We start from the raw sequence: 21,699 nt of genomic DNA on the forward strand, positions 1-21,699 counted from the left end.
CCAATTTTGCCAAAATGGAATAAAAGATGTGACAGATTTGTACGTTTACAGCCCTTTTCACTCTAGTTTTGCCCTCTGCTGCCTAATCTGTGTTTGGTTACAGTGTCTGCTGCTAACTGCTCTGCTTATTTCTGTAAAGTCTCCTACACACTTTGCTGGGCTGCTTCGAATGACTTCTCACAGCTATCTAACACCCTCTAGTGGGACTTGAAGAAAACAACTCAAGACAGCAATGTAATTTCCTTGGATTAAAGGCATGGTTGAAAATTAATGACTAAAGGTGCCTGACTAAAGGTGATGTGGTATTAACTCTGTCTGTTAATCCTAATAAGTTGGTCGACCAAAAAGAACAGCAGCAAATATGGCCCTCAGTTATTTACAGTGACTGCATTAACAAAATCCAACATTTATTTTTAATTATGTTATTTAAAGATGGAACATTTGTTGATTTTCAGCTGGCGGAGCTCTAAATGCTTGGTGTTCATGTGGACAGCAGGATGCTTCATGAAATTAAAACGTCATGAGCATCTCTCTCCTCCAGAGTTTATTTTACAAACATGCCAACTGAACATGGACACAGACCAAAGACTTGTCAGTCAGGGCAAGAAAAGTCCCCTTGAGGAAACCCACCCACTATTGTTAATTTTTGTGTCTTATTTTTAAAGTATGGATGGTAGGCCTTCAGAGCAGGATTGAAGTCTAAAGGCTCCTCATTTCTGTACAAGGTAAATTCTTAAAAATCTATCAAATATTATTTCTTAAGTATTAATGATTTTTAATTGCAAAAAAAAAGAGAGAATTTCTTGCTCTTCATCTCTGAGCTTGTTAATGTCAGAGTCTGACTGGTGGAGAAATGTTTAGGTTGCTAGTGCTAGTTTTCTGCTTAGGTTTCAAGAGAGGATCTCATTAGATTTAAACAGCATTCATTTACTAATAGAATTAAGCTGCCTTTAAGTCAGATTTCATTACATTACATCGACTGCTCAGCCCCTAGTTGGTTTCAGAGGGAAATTCCACGGCCATCTTGACCAAGAATCGGCTCTGCCCGCACCATTCAGCACCAGTGAGTCCACTAACAGCTGCTTGTTTAATGTTCACCTAAATGTCAGCTGAATATGTGGCCTGAAGTGTAGCCTAATGAAAACGTGGAAGTAAGATCATTTCCTTTGTGTAGTCTCGCCAAAGTTGAAGAAAAACAGCTGATTATAATGAGACAAGAATATGTGTTCATGTTTGTAACTAAAATCAAGCACAAAATTTGTTTGTAGGCCTTTTCTTCATATTGAGGGGAACAAGATTGTCTGATCCAGATTTAAAAAATGTTCTTCAATATAGTTTTGAGAACATTAACAGTTAGTTACATGTGGTAACCTTACAGATTCTGCATAGAAAAAGTAAAACAGCTTCTAAAACATGATTCCCTGATAGACTTTTACTGGTAATCAGGTATTTTACATTTGGTCTGCTTTTCTCTTCTACACAAATGAAAGTCTTTTTGTTTTGTGGTTTTACTTGATTAAACAAGACATTTGAAAATGTCACCATTAGTTTTGAGAAATGTGATGGACATTTTCACAGTTTTCTGTCATTTTATAGAACAAGTGATTAATGCCACGTTGTAAATATGCTCCTTGAGGTGGCTGCTCAGTGTTGCTTTTCTCAACTAACAAGCATTTTCAACAAGCATTTTCCTTATTGAATAATCTGCTACTCATTTCTACAATTAATCTAATATTTATTTGCTTAAAGAACCAATTACTTGTGCCATCATACAGACATCCCCTTAACCTGAAGGTGGAGTTCTGGAAACCAGCTAGCAGTAATACAATGTCGTGTAAGAGCTTGAAGAACCAGGGTGAGCTGACGATGTTAATAGAAATAGTATATTTACAGCTACCATGTTGTGCCATTTAATCCTTTGTACAAACAGTTTGAGTGCAATTTGTGCACTTTAAAGAGTATTTTTTAGCAAGGAAACAATCATCATAAAAGAATAGCGACCTAAAGCAGCTGTATAATTGCATGGAAGTCAGTGAAAATCTCTTTATATGTGTTGTTTTCATTTGATCCATCTGCGCTGACATTTGAAAGAATCTATTCGTACTCCATCCACCACTTAAGCTCATGTCTTTATGATTTTTTTCAAATCATGTTTTGTCTCTAAGTTGACACTCTTTGATTAGTTGTCTGCCATAAATATTAGTATTCTCAGAGTTTTTCAATATGACAGGATGCTTCTTAGAAAGACCCTGTAGGTGTCACTGTTCCACCTGTTATGTGGCACTGCAGCAGATGGACTGCTGCTTGTGTAACTGTCATCACTAGAAGGGCAGACACAACAATTTGGAAAAATTGTCATGTGTACTTTAGAGAGAAAAAAAGAAAACAAGCTCTTTTTGTTTGCTTGCTGTTTTCTTTTTCTTAAGGTCTTGAATCTCAGAATGAGAACTTAACCTGGATATGACGACTGCTGGGATAAGTCCATTAGATGGGAAAAAAGGCTTAACTAATGAGGATGGATGCTTTAATGTTGCTTCCATTACAATGATTTCTCTAAAATGCAGTCTGTAAAGGAGTTGATGATATCACCATTATAGGTAAACATAAGTTTAAGGCAGAGCAGTTTTGAGCAAAGATGGCTTTGCTGTGCAGTGCTTGACACTGCAGCAGAGTTGTATTCTGTGGCTGAGAGGACAAAAGCTTTGGACATCTGTCACATGCCAGCGCATGCTCTCCGCCTTCCAGACAACAAAGCTCTCTTGAGCCTCTCTTCATAGCACAAATGGTCATGTGGTCTCTAACAACTTGGGAAAAGAATATTAATTTAGTTGACTCACAGTAGAAATAGGAATTTTGTAACGCTTCACTTTAAAGATGTCCCATTTCTTTACGATTTTTCAAAGTTCATAGAAGAAGCTATGAAATATGGTTTCAGGGGCTGAATGTAACAATGTTCTGAGACTGCAATTACAATTAGTTCATTTAGTTGAATGTAAAGCTATTTTCCTTCATACCAATGAAAGAAAATGACTATTTTATTGCAGAAAACTACATTTATTTTATGGCACTTCATCTTTATTTGACAGGACAGTTTGGAGAGACTGAAAATTCAGGGTAGAGACATGCAGCAAACAGTCTGCATAGAGTCAAACTGGGGATTCACTGCTCAGGACGTCTGTGCCTTAAAGTCACCACTTGACTATCGGGTCACCCCACAAAGCTTTACTCTTTTAAATTGTTTATGTTGTATTTTAAGCCTGCTCAGAAGTAAACCACACATTTGTTCATCTGACTTAAAGACGCTGGGTTAATTAACTCACATTAATATATCAGATTTTTCTAAGAAATATTTAGAGGATGAGTGAATATATACCCCAGTGATATAAAGAATTGCCAAGATTTAAAGTTTCCTGTCAAACATCAAGTTTTAAGGTATTTCAATGGTTGAGTGGAATAAATATACACCGTAGAGTCACTTTTGCACTAATATCTCTGTTAAAATGAAATTTGGAGAGTAAAAACAGTCTTATAATATTGATTTTCCTATATTAGGAGAAGCACAGGTAGAGAGAAGTAATATGTCACTGTCAAGCTGCAACATTTCTATTTCTTGATATTTGTTTTGTGGCTGCCATCAAACCGTTGATCCGCTCAGGGATCAGGGTCGCTCCTGGTCAGGGTATTTGTTAGGAGGAAAATGTTGCAAGAAAAGAAAGATGCCACTCAAACCTCAGACTTTTTTTTCATTTCCACAGACAAAAAGACAAAGACAGTGGGTTTTTTTTTTTTTGTTCTTTTGGTACGATATCTTCATTTCCATGACACAACAGTCTTTAGTGAGGTAGACTAACAGGTCAAGAATTAGAAACAACATTGCTCCTTAAACTGGCATGTGAAATGACATGAAATAAATACTTCCATGTACAGTGTCTTCAAAATGAGGTAGAAATGGTTACAGAGAATGTACAAGATACAACAGAAGTACAACTGAATTACAAAGATAACACCGAAGTCCAAATTTTGTCCATCTGACAAACCTGACTCCACTTCCTTCACTGAATCAGAGTAACCAAGAAAACCAGGAAACAGAAAATACTTCTTGCAGTATGTAGGTTCATGTAGAGCACATTCTTTGTGCGGCATTGAAGAGCATTCATTTGTTGTAGCTAAGCGCTTAAATACTTTTAAAATCTGGGGGTAAGAGTACATCGTTATTTGTTTAAAACCTTTTTTTTAATAATCCGTATTTTATTTTGAAGCTTCACCTGCTGTCTATTTTTCAATACTAGAACCACATTCTGAGTAAGATGGGTGTACTTTTCCAAAAGAGGCAAGAAAATACTTTTTCATCACACTGAATCTCTGAAATCTTACTATTTAAAGGGGGTCCATTCTCTGCTTTAACTTTGGAGTTGGGTTTTGCCAGATCCTCCAAAGCGTTTGATTTGCAAAAATAACACATGGCACAATTTAGGAAGGGTTGGCATAGCAGAGCAGCAAAGCTACAACATAGTGGGGGGGGGGAGGGTTTCAAGTTGCAGCTGTACATGTTTTCTAACAGTGCACACTCTGATAATATTAAACCTTCCCTTCTTCATGGTGTCAATTCATGTTGGAGCTAATTTAAGCTGACTGGTGACACGGTGCCAAGTGGTTTTAAAATACTGGCATGGGAAATAGGTATTGGACACTTTAAGACATTTAATAATCCTTCCTGTTCTAGAGCTCATACTGCAGCGTGTGTATGTCTTGATATGCCAACATGTGTTTATCAGGAGTGCTTTGTTTTGTCTGCAAAAACCATTTCCCCACTGCTAACTACACTAACACTTAACATGTCATTCATTTCTCCACCAAAATCTATAAGACAATTACATTGATACATGAAGAAAATATGTTTCATAAATCTAAAAACATCATCGATGTACATTATGGCATGTATTGTCCTTTTTAAAAAAAAATATCTGAATTACATTCAACATTTCAGGCCTTGGTACAAAAACCTCAAGTTTTCCAGAGCTAAAGAAGCCGTGCTGATAGTGTTTGTGTGCATGCGTTTCATACTATTGAAAGTTCATTGTTTCCCTGAAGTGTTAGCCATGGCTCCGTTTTCATCCTGCTCCATAAAGCTCCCTACAAACACCTTAAGGTAATAACATACATTCTTATTTATTCTTTTTATCAATCTGAGGTAACGATATTCTTCCTGAGTATTCGATAGCATGACTATAAATCATCCTTCTGAGAGGCAAAAGTAAAGAGAATGCATATTTTTTTTTACAAAAAAAAAGTTAAATCTTAGCAGACAGGCTGGTAAATCTTCATAAAGAATGTAATGTTGAGCAAAAACAAATAGTTTGAGGCACTCACTCAGAAGCATATATCCTCCACTTCAACCTGCAGGCCTCTCAGTCTGATCTGTGCATCCAAAATAAGTCATAAAAAGCCTTCACGCACCTTTGAACTGCTCTGAGTGAATTTTAGCAGTACGCAGACTTGCATTTGGGTGTTCGGTTTTTGGTTGTAACTTATTTTGTAATATTTTAAATACTAAACACAAGGCATACGCTTTGCATTACTCACATTCTCCTGAGAAATGGTTAATTTTAGGATTAGCAGTAATGTGCACATCAACTACATGCTCAGAAGATGATCTGCATTTACTTATGTACTGCCATGTTAAAATGCTAAATATTATGTTTTTAAATGAATCTTAGATTATTTCCCCACTCGTAAAGAATTTAAATTAAAGGGCAGCTTCATGTCCACTACCACATAATCATTTGAGCAGCTTGACATGTATAAAGTGGGCTAAAAACAATGAGAAGGGCTGAGCAGAGGAGGCAAAGCTCCGGGGTAAAAATTAGATAAAGAATGAGACAAAAGGAGGCTACAAAAACCGAAAAATGTCAAGAAAAAGGAAAAAGCAGGACAACATTCATTTCTCATGGCCGAGTGATGCAGCAGGCCCTGCAGTCAGCTGTAGCAGTGATTGTGCTGAAGTAGTATGGCAATCTCACCATTTCAGTTATTGCTCTCTTTACTTTTTGGTCAGAAATGATTTTTTTTTGTGGTGTGATAGAACATATTGCAGTCAGGGGCCTTTGACATACATAACGGCCACAAATAATTACACCAACGCCTCAAACAGCAATGCTGCAGTGCTGCTGCCACAGTAGCAGAAAGGAAATAAATAGGATCCTGAGAGAAACAGACACTCATACATTTAGACTGTCTTCATGCTATTTATGTAGAGAATGCCTCAACTTCACTCCAACGACTCAACCTCAACCTTAGAGGGCAGAGCGCCTCTGTGAATCTTTGTAAAATCATGAGTAATGAAAATATTAAAACATGCACAAGAAGTACCAGTCTAGTGCCCTCTTGTGTTTACTCAGGATATTCAACTTTTCATATACAAATTCAATGTTATTCTCCAAGTGTGTCCAGGTAAAGAACCCTGGTTGGTTTTAAGGAGCGAGGGGAATCCTTTCAAATTCTGCCCGGGCTGTCAGCGCCCTCCAGTGGGGTCCTCAGATCGAGTGTGAGATGAAGGTATCTTCATAGACATTCTCTGCTGCTGAGGAAAGCTGTGCTCCCCTGATACACTCTCTCCTGCAAGGCCTGATGGTGGGCTGTAGTCCCCTGCCCCACCATAAGGAGGTGATATCAGAGGCTTTCCAGATTTGTAAGCCTGTGGGTCTGAGGCCGATCCGCTCATATCGTAGCCGTTGCCGTTACCGTGACCTTTGCTGTGAGCGTTTCCGTGGCCGTTGCCGTACTTTCTGTAGCGAGATCCCTCCACCTCTGCTCCCTCCTGTTCTTCCTCCGTCATCTCAAAGGCCTTGCGTTTCAGCGGCACCCCTGCCTCAGAGCTCCCTCCGAGGCTGTGGGATGGGTAGCTGTAACTGCCCCCCACCATGGTGGGCCGAGGGGCCAGAGGAGTGGGAGCACTAATCCCAGAGGGCAGGTATGAGGCACTGGGGTGGCTGTATCCAGAGGACAGGCTGGTTTGGGGGTAGCATCCTGGAGGGTAGTTGTAAACAGGAGTGCTGGTGCTGTAGCTGGGCACTAGAGTAGGTGCGGCCTGCAAAGAGTGTAGAGTGGCAGGTGGAAGTGCTGCGCTAGGTTGAGGGCAGTATCCTGAGGACAGATAGGTGCTGTTGTAGGCCGGAGGGTATTCCTGAGAGGATGGGGCACTGCAAGTGCCAACACCACTGTAGCCCGGCTCCGAGGCCAAGTTACTGCTCACTACTGTTACGCTGCCTGTGGCCGGGATCCCCACAGAGGCAGAGCCCACTTTGGTGCCAGTTAGTGCCTCCAGTCCAGGGTAACACTCCATGCCCTGACCCAGAGCCCAGGGCTCAGATTCTGTTTTCAGGAAAGTTCCAGGCTCTGCGTAGGCCCCGGTAGCTGGGCGCTCATAGGACAACTCCAGGCCCGAGTACTTCTCAGCGTAGCGCTTGAGCAGAGAAGAAGCGGTGAGGGCTGATATGTCATCACTGGCCCAAGGATAACCTGCAGGGGCATAGCTGCGGCGAGCGGCTGAGGTGTAGGGGTCGTGTTTGTGGGCAGACGGGGGCGAAGTTGTGGAGGTGACATCTAGGTGCTGCTCAGGCCACTGAGATAAAGGGGCGGCGTGCTCCGGAGACCAGTGCATCTTCAACAGACCTGACAGAAAAAAAAGAGCAAAGCAGTGAATTTACACAATCTTAAAATAAGGATTCATCCAGCTCAGATGACCTCTAAACCCAACTTGAGGCATTTTACTCTTTGTTTCCCAAAACCTCCTTGAAAGCTAAATCTGAATATTTACCCACGAAAAACGGACCTTTTTCCAGAATCTTGTCAGTGCTTAGCCCATGCTCTTCTACATCTCATCCAGGCAGGGGACAACTGTTCAAATCTTTATGAGAAGCCGCCTACATAGCCCCCAGCCTGGTCTCCACGGCGATAAGCCTCCATCAGCCTGCGCGCAGCCCTCTGCCTTTGCCTCTCTCACATTGGGGCCATTGTTGTCTCTCTGTGAGTCTCTTAGTCCACAAAGCCACCCCCACCAAGCGTGTGATCTAATTCGGCCCAAACCTCAGGGGTCTGCTGGACAGGGGCAACAGAGGGCGGGGTCACCGGGGAAAATGATCAGAGTAGTTTTTCTCCAAATTACACAAAGACTGGACCAGTGCTTCTATGAACACTATTACAAGTGTAATGAGTGATTGAGCAGTCAAAAGTGTGATTTTCATATGGCATGTGTGATTACATATGCACATTTACACAAACAGAGTAATCCACTGGTTTAGTGGTTGAGGGCTTGGCTTTTTGAACTGGCATTAGGCCAACATTCCAGGCATTGCAGAGTATTATTAAACTGTCCTGACCCCAGGCTTGGACCAGAGGGGCTTCCCTCCATAAGCACCGGACAGAAGAGGGTGCTCCTGCCAAGACTTCATCAGTACATGAAATAACTATGTCAGTATATTTCATTATTGTGATATGCTTTATTGCAATATATCTTGACTTTAGTGTATTTTAACTCTTTTTATGACCCATTTGCTAGTTTATAGATGGGACTCCGTGCAGGAAAATATTAACGGACTTCATTATTATATTTAAATACAGTGTTAATTTCTGCCTTCTTTTTAAGTATATAATCTTTCTGTCTTTAGTTTGCCACATCTACACTGGTTGTCTTGCTGCAATGAGCAACATGTGATTATTTTGTGAGTTCGGATGGGGCGTGCCGCTAGCAAATATTTTCTTCATGGAAGTTCATTTTTAAGTGGGAGTGTTGTCAGTAAAATAAGTGGAAAACATTCAGCAAGGCTTACAAAACCCAACAAAGTCACAAATATGTCCAATTTACACTGACACAACCCGCATATGACGTATATTGATTATCACACATGCCCACACACGCTTCCTCACTCACACATTCGGTCTACAACTGTCTCCATGTGGATTACACCAGGTTGTGTCATATGTCCACCAGGACCCCCAGATGGGCCTCTAAACGGTCCACATGTTGATCCCTAAATTAAATGAGCCTTCAGCCCAATAAACCCACTCATCCAATCCAGGGATTGCGGTGCTCTTGACCAGCTCAAGCTCCACCCCATCTCTGAGAAATCCCTGTGCTCCAGGGAATTCTGACTGGTCATGGTACCCATCCTAAAACATTAAAGGCTTACATTCCCAACAATGCACACTGACCCCACTGATTGAGACCTACCAGAAAAACTCAGAGTGAAAAATATGTGGCGTCCTGATTTACACAAAGGTTAGAATGAAAGTTATGTCATTTAACCCTGTAAGCAAGGTGTTGATTCATAGTATTTAGTAGTAAGTCTACAGATCATGGGCGGATTACCAAATGGGCCTACTGGGCACAGCCCTAGGGGTCCAAGGGGTTAAGGGGCCCCTAAGCCATGGTGCCTGCTGCACAGCGACCGTTATTACATTTCTCAATGAAGAGCTAAAGGACGCAGTCATTCATGTCAGTATCAGAGCCCCCAGAATCCCTCTGAAGACCCTGAAGAAAGAACGTGAACACTTGCAAGAAAGATGGCATCGTGACATCTTTACATGTGTTTATTACCATCACAGGCTTTTTTTTAAAGGCTGCAACAGAGATGAAAAAGATGCCCCTGTGAGTCATTGAAGAAATTGGTGTGATGAAATTTAAAGCGCAGTTGTCTTGTGCCCTCTTGTGTTCGCTGTTAAAATGAAACTTTTCACTGACAAATTCAGTGTTATTCCCCCTAAATCTGTCTGGATTTAGAGACTCTCAAATGCCCTCAAATCTGATCAGCGCAGTTCTCCAATCATGTATCTGTGATGTACTATCTTCATAGACATTGTCTGCTGATGAGAAAAGCTGTGCACCACAGTACACTCTATCCAGGTCTGATTGTGGACTTATGATGCTCTGTTTGATATTATAGGTGCAGGTAACACAGTAATACTGGGTAAATGTGTTCTTGTAGATACTTTCACAGGTGCAGTGTGAGTCAGTGACTGTTACCACTTTTTTTTTGGCAAGGTGACAATCTTGGAATGACTGGACTATATCTGTGTGCCAAAGCAGTACAGCAATAGAATTTCATTTTTAACTATATCATTACATGTTGTCATAGTACACTATGTTGGCAGTTAAACCTCACCTATGCAAAGAAAAATGTCCTTCTTCATATTAACTGCTTATATATTTTTTCCAAGATGTTTCTGGATGTGTTCCACCAGCATCCAGTCTATTTTTTTTCCAACTTCTAGCAATTCCTCCTGTTTCCTACTTTATTTTATACTTTGTTTTGCCATTTTTTGTATAAACAAATTCCATACTAAATACCCTAAATAACGAATACATCTCGTGGATTTTTTGACAGCAGTATGTTTCGTTATGCACAAAATGGCAATATTATTAAAGCTGAATTGTATTTCAATATATTTTCGGATGTAATGCTAAAAACACCTAATGTTAGAGAGGGAAATTATATTGGATCAAAATGTTGTGAATATCCAGATAGTGAGCAAACTTTACTCAGCTCCAGCATTTCACTGGGAAAACAGTAAATAAAGTGTGACTTCATCAGATCCTCAGTTGTAGCCTGCAGAGATGCTTTAGGTAGACGGTATGCTACAAGCTTACCATCACCATTAACAAACGGAGAAGTTCTCCGTCATCTAAGGCTCCTTAAGACAATCATAGTTAAGTCCTAGAAGTAAATCAGATTGTCAGTTGAAATCTTGTATTGACTAAACTGACCTGAAGGTGACTTATCCTTGACATCCTTGAATTTATCATTAAAGCTTGTTAAAATTACAGTTTTTTGCCAACATCCCTTTGATTCTGTGTGTAGTTCTAAAAAGCTTTAAGCTCAAAACGAAAAGCATTTAATTCATCTATTTCAATAATAACAACAGACAGACGTAGCTTTCACCAATGACACTACTCTGTAGTCATGTGACTGGTTGTAATAACAACACTAAAAGATGCAAGCTTCTGTCTACAACGTGTGATCTTTGTTTAAAAACGGAGCAGTCTTGTGGGCGTATTTACACATGTATTCAAATCTGAACATCACAGACACACAATCAGGATCATCAGACTGGTACTCACTGGCCATACTGATTGCAGGCATGAGCCAGTCACTTGCCGGCTTTGTCTTCAATCTATTCTTGTCACTCCGTCTTCACCAGATGGTCTGTAATCTCGCCAAGACATATTTAAACGCAGCAATCTACTGTGTCTGGAATCCTAATCAAAATTCAGCACAAGAATGTGAAAACTGAACAAATGGAGGGATCACTGTGAGATCAGAGGATGGAAGAGTGAACCGGAAGGTTTGGACGGGTCAAGGACCAGACTGAGGGAGAAAACCAGACTAATGATGGATTAGAGCATATAAGGCTTATGGGAGTTTCAGAGCTTGGCGACAATCTGACAGTCAGCGACAAGAATTAAAGAAGCATCACTAGTAAACTTAAGCTGAGACTATACTTCCTGCGGACGTGCAGCTGTGGACACTACGACCATAGACTTGTTCTAATGATACTATTCTTAAGTCTGCTTAGCATATGCGGTAGATTGTCTTCATATGCCACATATGGACACTACTGAGCATGCCCACTACTGCCCTTGTAGTGTTGTGGCTGTACAGACACAAATTTGTTTCCAAGCGAACTCCCACAGACCTGGGCAGATGACTAAATTTACATCACTCTGACCTTTGCAAACCTTTGTGTACTTAACAGATGCAAAAAGTGTAACACTGGCTTTACTCCTTATTCTTACAATAAGCTTGCAAACTTAATTTTACTGCTTCACAAATATCAAAACCTACTCAATAACCACTGTGCAGTAGCACAAAATGGTATCGCTGTTTAATATAAACTAGTCTCGCTGCACCTTATCACTCCACCAAAGAACACAGCGGAGTTATGTGACAATCGGCGTACGTCTGTCTGTCTGTCTGTTACCAACATTACTCAAAAACGGACTAACGGATTTGGATGAAATTTTCAGGGAAGGTCAGAAATGACACAAAGACCAAGTGATTAGATTTCGGCAGTGATGGAGCTTTTAGTCTGGACCCACAGATTTGTTAAGGATTTCCATATCATTGCGAGATAGGAGTCACTGTAACTATGACAAGTGAACACTACGTCAGCTACCTGCTGACGATCACATGGGATCCTACTACAAATCTGCCGCTGTGGACTTACGATACAAAGAACAATTGATTAAATTTGGGGGTGTTTCCGAGTTCCATCAATTCCCGCCACCCTCTACATATTTACGTCATGCAATTCGGTGTCTGTACACAACGCGCACATACATAACACACACCTGTGTGCGCAAGGTCATTTTGTTTGTGGGTGCATCTATATTAAATGGCCACATTCCATGATGCTGTGATTTCTGATCATCAATAAGTAATAAAAAAATGCTGCATTTCTGACAATGCCATATGAGAGTATGAACAGACTTGGTGGAGCACTGCGCTCTCTGAGTGCTTTTCTTGTTATCATTCTGCTATAGGAGGCAAAATGCTGCAGTTGTTTGCATTTCTTTAAGCCAGTCACAATCATCTGGGGGTGGAGCTAAGCCCAGGATGCAGCAACAGAGTCCCTTAAAACAATGTCAGGGGAACTGTTAAGGTAGAACATTTATGTGCAGGGAAATGACTAATTCACCAAAAAACTAAACAAAAAAACTAGGAGAACCGCCTACAGCATGATCCGAATTCTCAGACAAACTTGCAGTTTTCAGTGTAGTGGGTTTTCTATTTGCTGCTTTTGTTGTTCTTCACCACAGATTAGGAGTTTTGAAAACGGTAACACATAGATAGCATAAGAGGAGGCAATAGGCACAGCCGATGGCAGACAGTAAACAGACATTTTGTAGACATAATAGTTACAAACACACAACTGTAAAATAAGGCAGTTGAAGGGTATACGAGACTTGTGCTGTACTGGTAGGCAGATACTTTATTGACCCTGAGGGGAATTCAAGAAATGTATTCAAATGTAACATTTCCACTTAATTCTCTCTATTTGAGGGAAAACATTTTTCTTCCACACTGGTAGATACATACGACACATATACATATAAAAGATCTATTTAATGATGTGTAAATGTAGTATTATAAGGGACTCATTGGAAAATGTCTGACATGCGTCACAAATTGGAAAGTACAGTTAGTTAACTCTTTATAAATACTGTTGTTTTCTTTTTTAGTTGCCTAATAGACATGCAGCTACCTATATTCACCTCATTTCCATTGTAGATATTTTTCATATTTTCACACTGTATAGATTACTAAGACTGCTACTTGATGAAATGATTTTATCAAAAAAAATTTAAATTTCACACTCGCAGGTATATCAGTTATTCAAGAAATGTGAATTTCTGTAGCTGACAACAACCTGTGTTGAAGTGAGGATGTCAGGGAGCTAGGTTTGGGTGTTAGGAGGGATGAGTGAGGAGCCCCTAACCCTAATCTAGCACTTCGTGTAGGATTGGGGCTTGGAAACACCCTCCATTATTGGTCATGCTTGACTCACCAACAGACAAAGATGAGTACTAAGCCGGATTGGTACCATGATGGCCTCCCTTAATCATTGTGATTACCATACTGTTGACTAGTGTTTCCTCTGTGCCCTGCTGTAGTTTGGACACTGGACTCATAAAATGGAAGCCACTCAGAGAAAAACACAGAAACAAGAATACAAAAGAAGATCAAAGCGTATGCTGCGCGACTTGCTGTACTGTTGCTACGTTGTTCTCTTATGTGCCACATCTAGATCTGAATAGGCTTTAACTCCATATGCTTAGGGACCTAGCCATGAAAATAAATTCAATTTAAAGTTATCTTCTTTGCATCTTCCATTTAAACAAACTGCCTCCACTACTTCTGCTTCCCAGCAACTTTTACTTTGTATTGATTTCCATTTACTTCCACAAAGTGTTCAGCTTCACTGCTTACATTTTGCCAGCCTGCTCTTGTGTGGCTTTGCTTTGGCGTGGATTTTATTTTTGGGATAAATTACTTTGATCACCCTAAAAAGCCTTTAAGCTTTCTTTAGTGGAAAAAGTTGCAGCTCGGATGCTTCTTGTCACATAAGATGTGCGTCAGGACACCCCGGGGGCTTTTATCACTGCTTTGATGTTGGTGGGAGCATGTGATGGTGTGTGTGTGTGTTTGCATGACTCTGTATTTGTGTGTACATGGTTGCGGTTTGATTTGGAAAGTAAAGTTAAAATGGGGAATATCTGATTGCATTTTTCCCACAGTCTTTGTGCTTTTATCTTCCTCTGTTTGAAAAGTTTCTTGACTTGAACATTGTGTTCATATAAACAGCCTCACTGTTTATTTTTTCTTCACAGAGCTGTCAGAAGTAGGGTGTTTCTTATATTACAATAAACAGAAATGCTAACATGTTTTCATGCAGATCTAATGTCAGTCTGAACACGATCTACAAATTTATAGCTTCATAGACATTTCAGACACTTATGGGAAAGTTGGCACTTTGATGCATGTGCCTCTGTTTAAATCTTTCTCTGTAACTCTACTTACTGACAAAAAATTAACTGAAAGATGGTTTTATGTGCCTCCTGTAGCAGCGCAGATCTTCTACATTATATCATAAGCTTGAATATCAGCTAAGTTGCCACTTGGAATCTTTATTATTGGACGGTTTGATGTTTATGGTACAAAGCAGGGCTGTATAACATCCGTTTTATGTGTTTATTCTGAAGCCAAAAGTAGACATGTTTGCATTCTCTTACATTCATTTCCTGATGCAGACCAGTAACAATAGTGGTGAAGAAAATGTTTACGCCTCAAATGGCTTTTGTATAGAGAACGATAAGATTACATCAGAAGAGGAGACGGCCTGTTAGAGCACCAAACGAGTTGAGGCAAGACAGGATCAAGCAGAGTGGGTTAGAAGGAAACGCACAATCACAAGCAGATAAATACTGCATGTGTGAGGAGGCACATGTAATTTACAATGAAGTCTTCTGGGACATGAGAGAAACAACACGATCACCGACAACTCAGAAGTATAAATCTGCTTTGAGTGTGCCTGTGTGTAATGAACTGTCTCAACACAAGCAAGTGAGTCATTTTGAGTCAGAAATTAAGTAAACATGGTCAATTTTTCATCTGTTTTCATCAAGACATACGCTTCAATGCAACGTGCGATAAGTGAGTGTGTAGAGCTAGGGATGGGAGTAAAGAGAACCTCCCAGCCTCCACTAAAAAACAGTTCCAGTGTTTCAGTCTTTATCAGTTGCATATAGAGATAACTTACTATATTGTTTGGCTGAACCACATGAATGTCTGCTTTAAGGATGCACAATTATGCAGTTCATTAATGTTTTTGTGTGTCCACAGAGGCCAGTCCGACTCCTGGTCCACTGCATGGTCAGTATGAGTAATTAGGGGTTAATTAGATGGAAGTACATGTGGGGGAAGGGGCGGACTGGAATGGGATTTGGGGGATGTGAAGCATCAGAGATGGCGAGCTGGTGTGGGATGGGGAGCGGAAACAAAAATCACCTTTCTGGAGCTGACGGTTCTCTGTTCGTGCTTTTACCCCACTCACAATAAACAAAGAAGTCCCCTGAAGACGGACGGACAATCGAAAATACACACACAGAGAGACACATACACACAGGCTCCAGGAAAGTACACTCCCATATTGTGGCTTTCATGCAGCGTTTAGCTTCAGCTGGCCAACAGGCAGACGGACTCTTGGTCATCTATCAGATGAGTCAAGCGTGCTGGAATGCCGGGAATCTAACCTGAGATCTATTTACAAAGCACATATCCTCTCCATACACTCAGTACGCGTTGTCCATTCACATGATGACAGAACAGAGGCAGAAAACAGAAAGAAAAAGACAGAACATGCTTACTTAGAGCATTGATAAATGACCCCTAACTGCTGTTTGCACATTATTGGGTGATTTGTATTAGTTAGAAGCTGATTCACGCCAGTGTTAAGATCAATACAGAACGGATGAGAAATGGGATGTGAACATACATGGAGCATATCAGGATTCGTGTCGCTGTAAACATCAGTGTACTCATACATCAGCCAGCTAAGGCTGTCCTACTTTCTTAGAGGGTAAATGAGGGTTGGATTGTTATGTAAGCAGTGACCACAGTCTAAAACACTGAACACGGAGACAGTGTGAAGGAGGATCTGCCGAGAAGACCCTCCCTCTCCCTGATGTTTCCCCTTCCCCCTTTTCTCCAGGCCTGCACAGTCCACCAGGCCACACTGCTGTCAGCCACTCAAACACTGTCTGCTTCAGGTTTTTCACGTCCCTAACCTCCGAGGCATTTTTAAGCTCCTAATCAAACGGCAAGCCGAAATGGGTGCAGCCAGTCACATAGTTTTGCTCCTGAATGCCACTAACAAACTAGCTTAAGAATCCTGCGTTTTGCCTCCTCCTTATTTCATTTTTCACTTTTCTTTCTCTCAGTTTTGGCCCCTGCACTCTTGTTTCCTTGAGGCTCCGTGTCTCTGTGCAGCAGTAAAGACAGGACTGTGTGTCCCAGCATGTGTGGTCAGTCTTCCCTTCCCCCACGGCTTCAGCTCACACACTCACATGTGGCAGAGGCTGGCCGGGGCTCATTGTGTCCACTCATATATCAGGCTGCAGCTGACCAGTCCCTCCTCACGTCTTCTCCATCTGCCCTTCAATTTGCTCTTTCTCTCTCATTTTACCAGCAGCACACATCTTTACTATAACACCTAATGAGGATCTAAAGGTGTGCTACAATTTGTTTAACAAGCTTTCGTGATTGGTACGGAGGACAAAAGCAAGTGTCTGTGTGTGTGGAGGCGGAGGGTGATGTTTATGTGTCCCACTATACAGGACTAATGAGAGGCTGTTGACACCAGGTTACTAACGATCTGGCTTTCATTCACAGAATCGCTTCACCCTGGTGACTGGCGACTAAAAAGCGCTAAAGCTGCTCATCACTCTCACCGTGTCACACTATCATCATTATAGCCCTTAATGAGCTGTGGGTAGCTGGGATTGTGTGTTTTCTCATTCGTGCGTGTCGATGGGTTGGAAATTTGCCAGCATGTGAGATTCGACCGAGGCGGTTGGGAAACTGCGTGCGATTATACGAGTGCGTTTAGTCAAAAGTTTCTGTGGGAAGAAAACTAACATGATGCTGCGAGCCACTTTGAGGGAGGAATGTGACACAAGCACGCTACTAAAACTTCCGTCTGCCGAGACAACTCCCTCATTCTCCCTGGACGACGGCACAAAAAACAAAGTCAGTCGCTGCACCTGTGTAGCCGCTGACATGCAGAAGTAAATCCCTGTTGCATTATTCCAATCAGGTTAGCGTTGTAATCCTGTTAAAGCTTGGCCTAATCAATAAACCGCTCAGTCAATATGAGCATATTCAACAGCCTGGATAGGAACCTTTCATGATGTATATACCAAGAGGGACTATTCGGTGATGTGTAGGCGAGATTTATGTGATTTCATCTGCTTTTGCATATTGATGTTGCAAATGTAGGAAACACATCTCAAAAGCTGATAAATTAGATTGCACATTTAATAACAAGGCTGAAAAAATGTCAATACAAATGCAATTGGAGTCAACCGAAAACGTACAGGTGTGCTAGAAAGTGTCTAATCAAGCCATCGTGTGCCTTAATCCAGGCTGTTTTGCTGCACAATAAGTGGATGTTGTTCCTGAAAGCACAGCCAAAGGCGCTTGAGCTGCTGTCTGTTCAAACTGACTGTTACTACGCGATATTCACATGGAGGGGCTGAAAAAACAGCCACTGAACACTTTCTGTGAAATTCCTCAATGCAAAGCCCGGAGACTCAGCTGTTAAAGCCATTAGCATATCTGCCTTCTCAACATGACTTCTCAGAGAACCCCCTTCCTCCCCACAGCACCTCGCTTCCCTCTGCACAGTCACAGGAGATGAGTCCTGGACAAAAGAGGAGCCACAAGAAGAATGTGTACAGGAAAACAGACTTTCAGGCCGAGCAAGGTTACGGTATCCACACACAACACGACAACATTTGTTCCCAACGCATTCAGCATGCACACACAGCGGTGGACTTACTGTATGGGGTGACAGGACTGAGCATTCTGCAGCCCTGGCCCCCAGGTAAGGAGTAGAGGACCGGGTCCACTCGGTGCTAGTGAGGGCCCAGCTGCATGCTGCGGGGCCTTCCTGGGTTTCTGCTGCTTCTCCTGCTGTGGGCTGAGTGGCTGCTGGTTTGGCTAGTGACCGGCCTCCTGTATCGCCCCATGGCTCATCTCACACTTCAACACCACTCTGACATGCTGCCACCTGAAGAGCACAAACAGGCCAGTGTCAGAACCACCACACACCACGATTGTTGTTGTTCCAACCCAGACTGTGGGATATTATCAGATAATGCACAAATAATGACAATTATGCTTATTTAATTGCATTTTTTTCTCGATGTTAAGCTTAATATCCCAATTATTACATTAAAATAGCTGCTGTGAGAAATACTTGTGGCGAATACTTGCAGCAATATTAAACAATATTGACTGACAATGAGCTTGTCATGCACTCCATACGCTTTCCTCGTGTTTATATGTGCATATACATTACATGTGTGTAAAGGGAGAGTTGGAATGCTGAACGTTCTGACCACAAAAACGACCAAGTTTCAAAATTCTGTAAAACCTCTCGTGTTTCAACACAAACACTATAAACCACAGCGACAAATAGAACTTTGCACCGTCTCGCGAACAAGGACACTCCTGTCCAGCAGTGCATACATATGGTAAAAAATGAAGAATGGGTGCAGAGCATATAGACTTGTAACACACACCCAACGGTTTGACATTCGGAAAATCAACAAATGAGAGCCTAATGTAGCATAACACGCGTGCGTAAAGGGAAGAATTACGCATGGACAATCAAGCAGGCGAAATGAAAACGCGCACAAGAAGACATAAAGCACTAGAAAAAAACGAGGAGCGAGAACATGGAAAATGACAGGAATGTGCAAGAAACAGCGGAAAACGCTGTCATTACTGTTAAATTCACACAAAGTCTTCTCCAACAAGTATGTAAATGGATACTGTACCTGACCATGCCTGGATTTACGCGCTGAGTGGCTCAATTTGGAAAGTAATCCACTATTCCACAAAGTAGTACAGCAGCAGGAGCCGATGTAAACGCGTGTGTGGCAGTGTGTGAATGTGTGTGTGTATGTGTGTGTGTGTGAGAGAGAGAGAGGGTGAGGGAGGGAGGTTTACGCACTCTTCTGGGACCCTATCCTTTTCTCCTACACTCCCTCGCTCGCCCTCCAGCTCGCTTCTCCCTCCTCCCCTCTCCCTCCCTCGCCTAGTGACAACAGAGCAGCGCATACATCCCCTCCCCCACCCACAACCTCCCCCCTCCTCCCTTTTGTTAAAACTATTTCAGCAGGAAGGGAGAGAGAGGGAAAAAGTGACCAATCATGCAGTGTCAGAGAAGAGCCTGTTTCCTCCTGCTGTATGTGTGTGTAGATGATTTTCTTTTTTTCCTTTTGGTTGCATGTGTGTATTTGTGTTTCTGATGCCCTGATGAGTGGGCATGTTGTGTTGGGACACATGCTCATGAAGAATTTTGAATTTTCTCCTTCACTGATCACATGAGAAGTTCAGTTATTGTCAATGACTTCTATTGATCTGGTACATTGATCTTAGTATTGTTGGGAGGGTGGGGTTGAAACAACCAGGTCAATATTACCTAATTCCTGTGGTAGCCCATCCCCCCGCCACACACACAAATACACACAAACACTCAGTCCTGCACACATGCATGGGCAACAGCAAATGACCTCCACATTGGCCTCAAACCTTTGACTAAGAAGTAGGTTAATTTCTTCACCTGTTTTTGGTCAATGTCGCTACAGTGTACACAAGTAGTGCTTTCTTTTTTTATATAGTGCTTCTTCTTTTTTGTTGCGGGTCATTTAACTTTTTGCTCCAGTTCCTTATTTTTGCTCAAACCCCGGCCACTCATACATAGAAACACAGCTGTGGTTCTGCATTTAGAGTTATGGTATAGGCGGGACAAGCTGCCTCACTCCTCATGTTACTTTTCTGTAAACAATCAAAGGCCCTGCAGGACACACTCCTCCTGCTTTGGCTGCACACACACACACACAAACAGGCACATGTTTGACATGTGTGAGCTGCTTTTCAGAGAGTGGTTGTTCACAGAAAATACTCATTGTCTCTTGTAGTTTCATCTCATTGCAGCATAATCACATGAGTATAATCACACAGTTTCCCTCCTGCTTGCACCAACAGCACGAGGTCACGCTGCGGTGAAGCAACCACCGGCAGACTATAATCTGAGAGCACTGAGAGTTGAAATGTCGCCTATAATAGCAGAGGAGGTAGAGCCTTGTTAAAGACCTTCCATTGGGTGACTCAGAGGAGTAATGGCTAGTGCAGCACTCAGCTCTTTCCCCTTTACCTGCTTTGCTGACAGACACTGAAAAAAAAAAAGCCACATTGTTGTTTTGCAGACTAGGAAACAATACATCTAAACAATCCCAAATGTGCTGCGGGGGGCTTTTTTTTCACCATAGATAGGGTAGGCCGTTTGATACATTGTCACCGCCGAGTCCCCAGATGTTGGCCTCTCATTAGGCCAGGAACACCTCCACATGCAACCACGAGGCCTTCAGCAGGTTACAGGGACAAGCAGAGGGACAAAGGGCAGAGTGTGTGCTAATGACAGTCCAACAGAAAGGTGCGGCTATCAGCAGGTTGGAGGAAAAGTTTCCTGGCATGGGCGGAGGGGAGAAATTCCACCTTACAACTCCGAAACAGATATAATGCAAATGTACACAGGAAGGCGGATTTCCACCCTCCCACATATAACGGTCATGCTGGAAATTGGACATGGTAACTCTAACCCTGCACTGCTTTGGTCCTGTGGGTGGGATAGGTCACATGATAGCCCCCCAGAGAAGCTCAGCTGTTTGCCACTCTAATTCTGTCTCAAGCAGCTGAGCACTGACCCACTGCTCCACTGAACTGTCCCAGTAATGATAATTGTGTGTGTGTGTGTGTGTGTGTGTGTGTGTACTTGTTCTGGCTATACTTGTGGGGACCAAATGTCCCCACAACTGTAGGAAAACTGAAAACAGTGTCACTTGTGGGGACCTCATTTTGGTCCCCACAAGTTTAAACAGTGTTTTCTTTTATTTCTTGGCCATGTTGTTGTTACTGAAAAAGTAAAAGTGCAAAAACGTTTCTTTAGGGTTAGCCATTGTTTTGGTTAGGGTTAGGGTTTGGTTAAGGTTAGGGTTAGGGTAAGGGTTAGGGGTTAGGGGTTAGGTATGAATGGGAGTCAATGGTATGTCCCCACAAAGATAGAAAAACATAGTGTGTGTGTGTGTGTGTGTGTGTGTGTGTGTGTGTGTGTGTGTGTGTGTGTGTGTGTGTGTGTGGGACAGTTCTAGAAGCAGGAATTCAGTTGATGATGAAAAAAATCACCGCATATCTTCTAAAACTGCACCGCTGTTGTACCTGCAGAGTTAAGCATTTTTCATTCCCGCACGCCGGTTCACAAATGATGACAGGGGGGAATTATGAGGCAGAGAGAGAGAGGGCAAAACAGGAACAGGAAATATTTGGGAAAAGAACAGGAAATGTGTGTGTTGTCGGT

At 42.0% G+C, this 21,699-nt stretch overlaps 1 protein-coding gene across 1 annotated transcript; it reads right to left on the reverse strand.

Moving 5' to 3' along the window:
• Nucleotides 1–3,723: 3,723 nt before the first annotated feature.
• si:dkey-195m11.8 (fidgetin) lies at nt 3,724–19,359 on the reverse strand. Its single transcript, XM_022203927.2, has 3 exons — nt 19,118–19,359; nt 18,115–18,345; nt 3,724–7,671 (listed from the first exon to the last, which is right to left on the reverse strand). Exons 2-3 carry the CDS (start codon nt 18,137–18,139, stop codon nt 6,512–6,514), a joined length of 1,185 nt encoding a protein of 394 aa, XP_022059619.1. The 5' UTR covers nt 18,140–18,345; nt 19,118–19,359; the 3' UTR covers nt 3,724–6,511.
• Nucleotides 19,360–21,699: the final 2,340 nt, after the last annotated feature.

Source organism: Acanthochromis polyacanthus, chromosome 5 (genome assembly GCF_021347895.1).
Source record: "Acanthochromis polyacanthus isolate Apoly-LR-REF ecotype Palm Island chromosome 5, KAUST_Apoly_ChrSc, whole genome shotgun sequence".
Lineage (NCBI taxonomy): Eukaryota > Metazoa > Chordata > Actinopteri > Pomacentridae > Acanthochromis > Acanthochromis polyacanthus.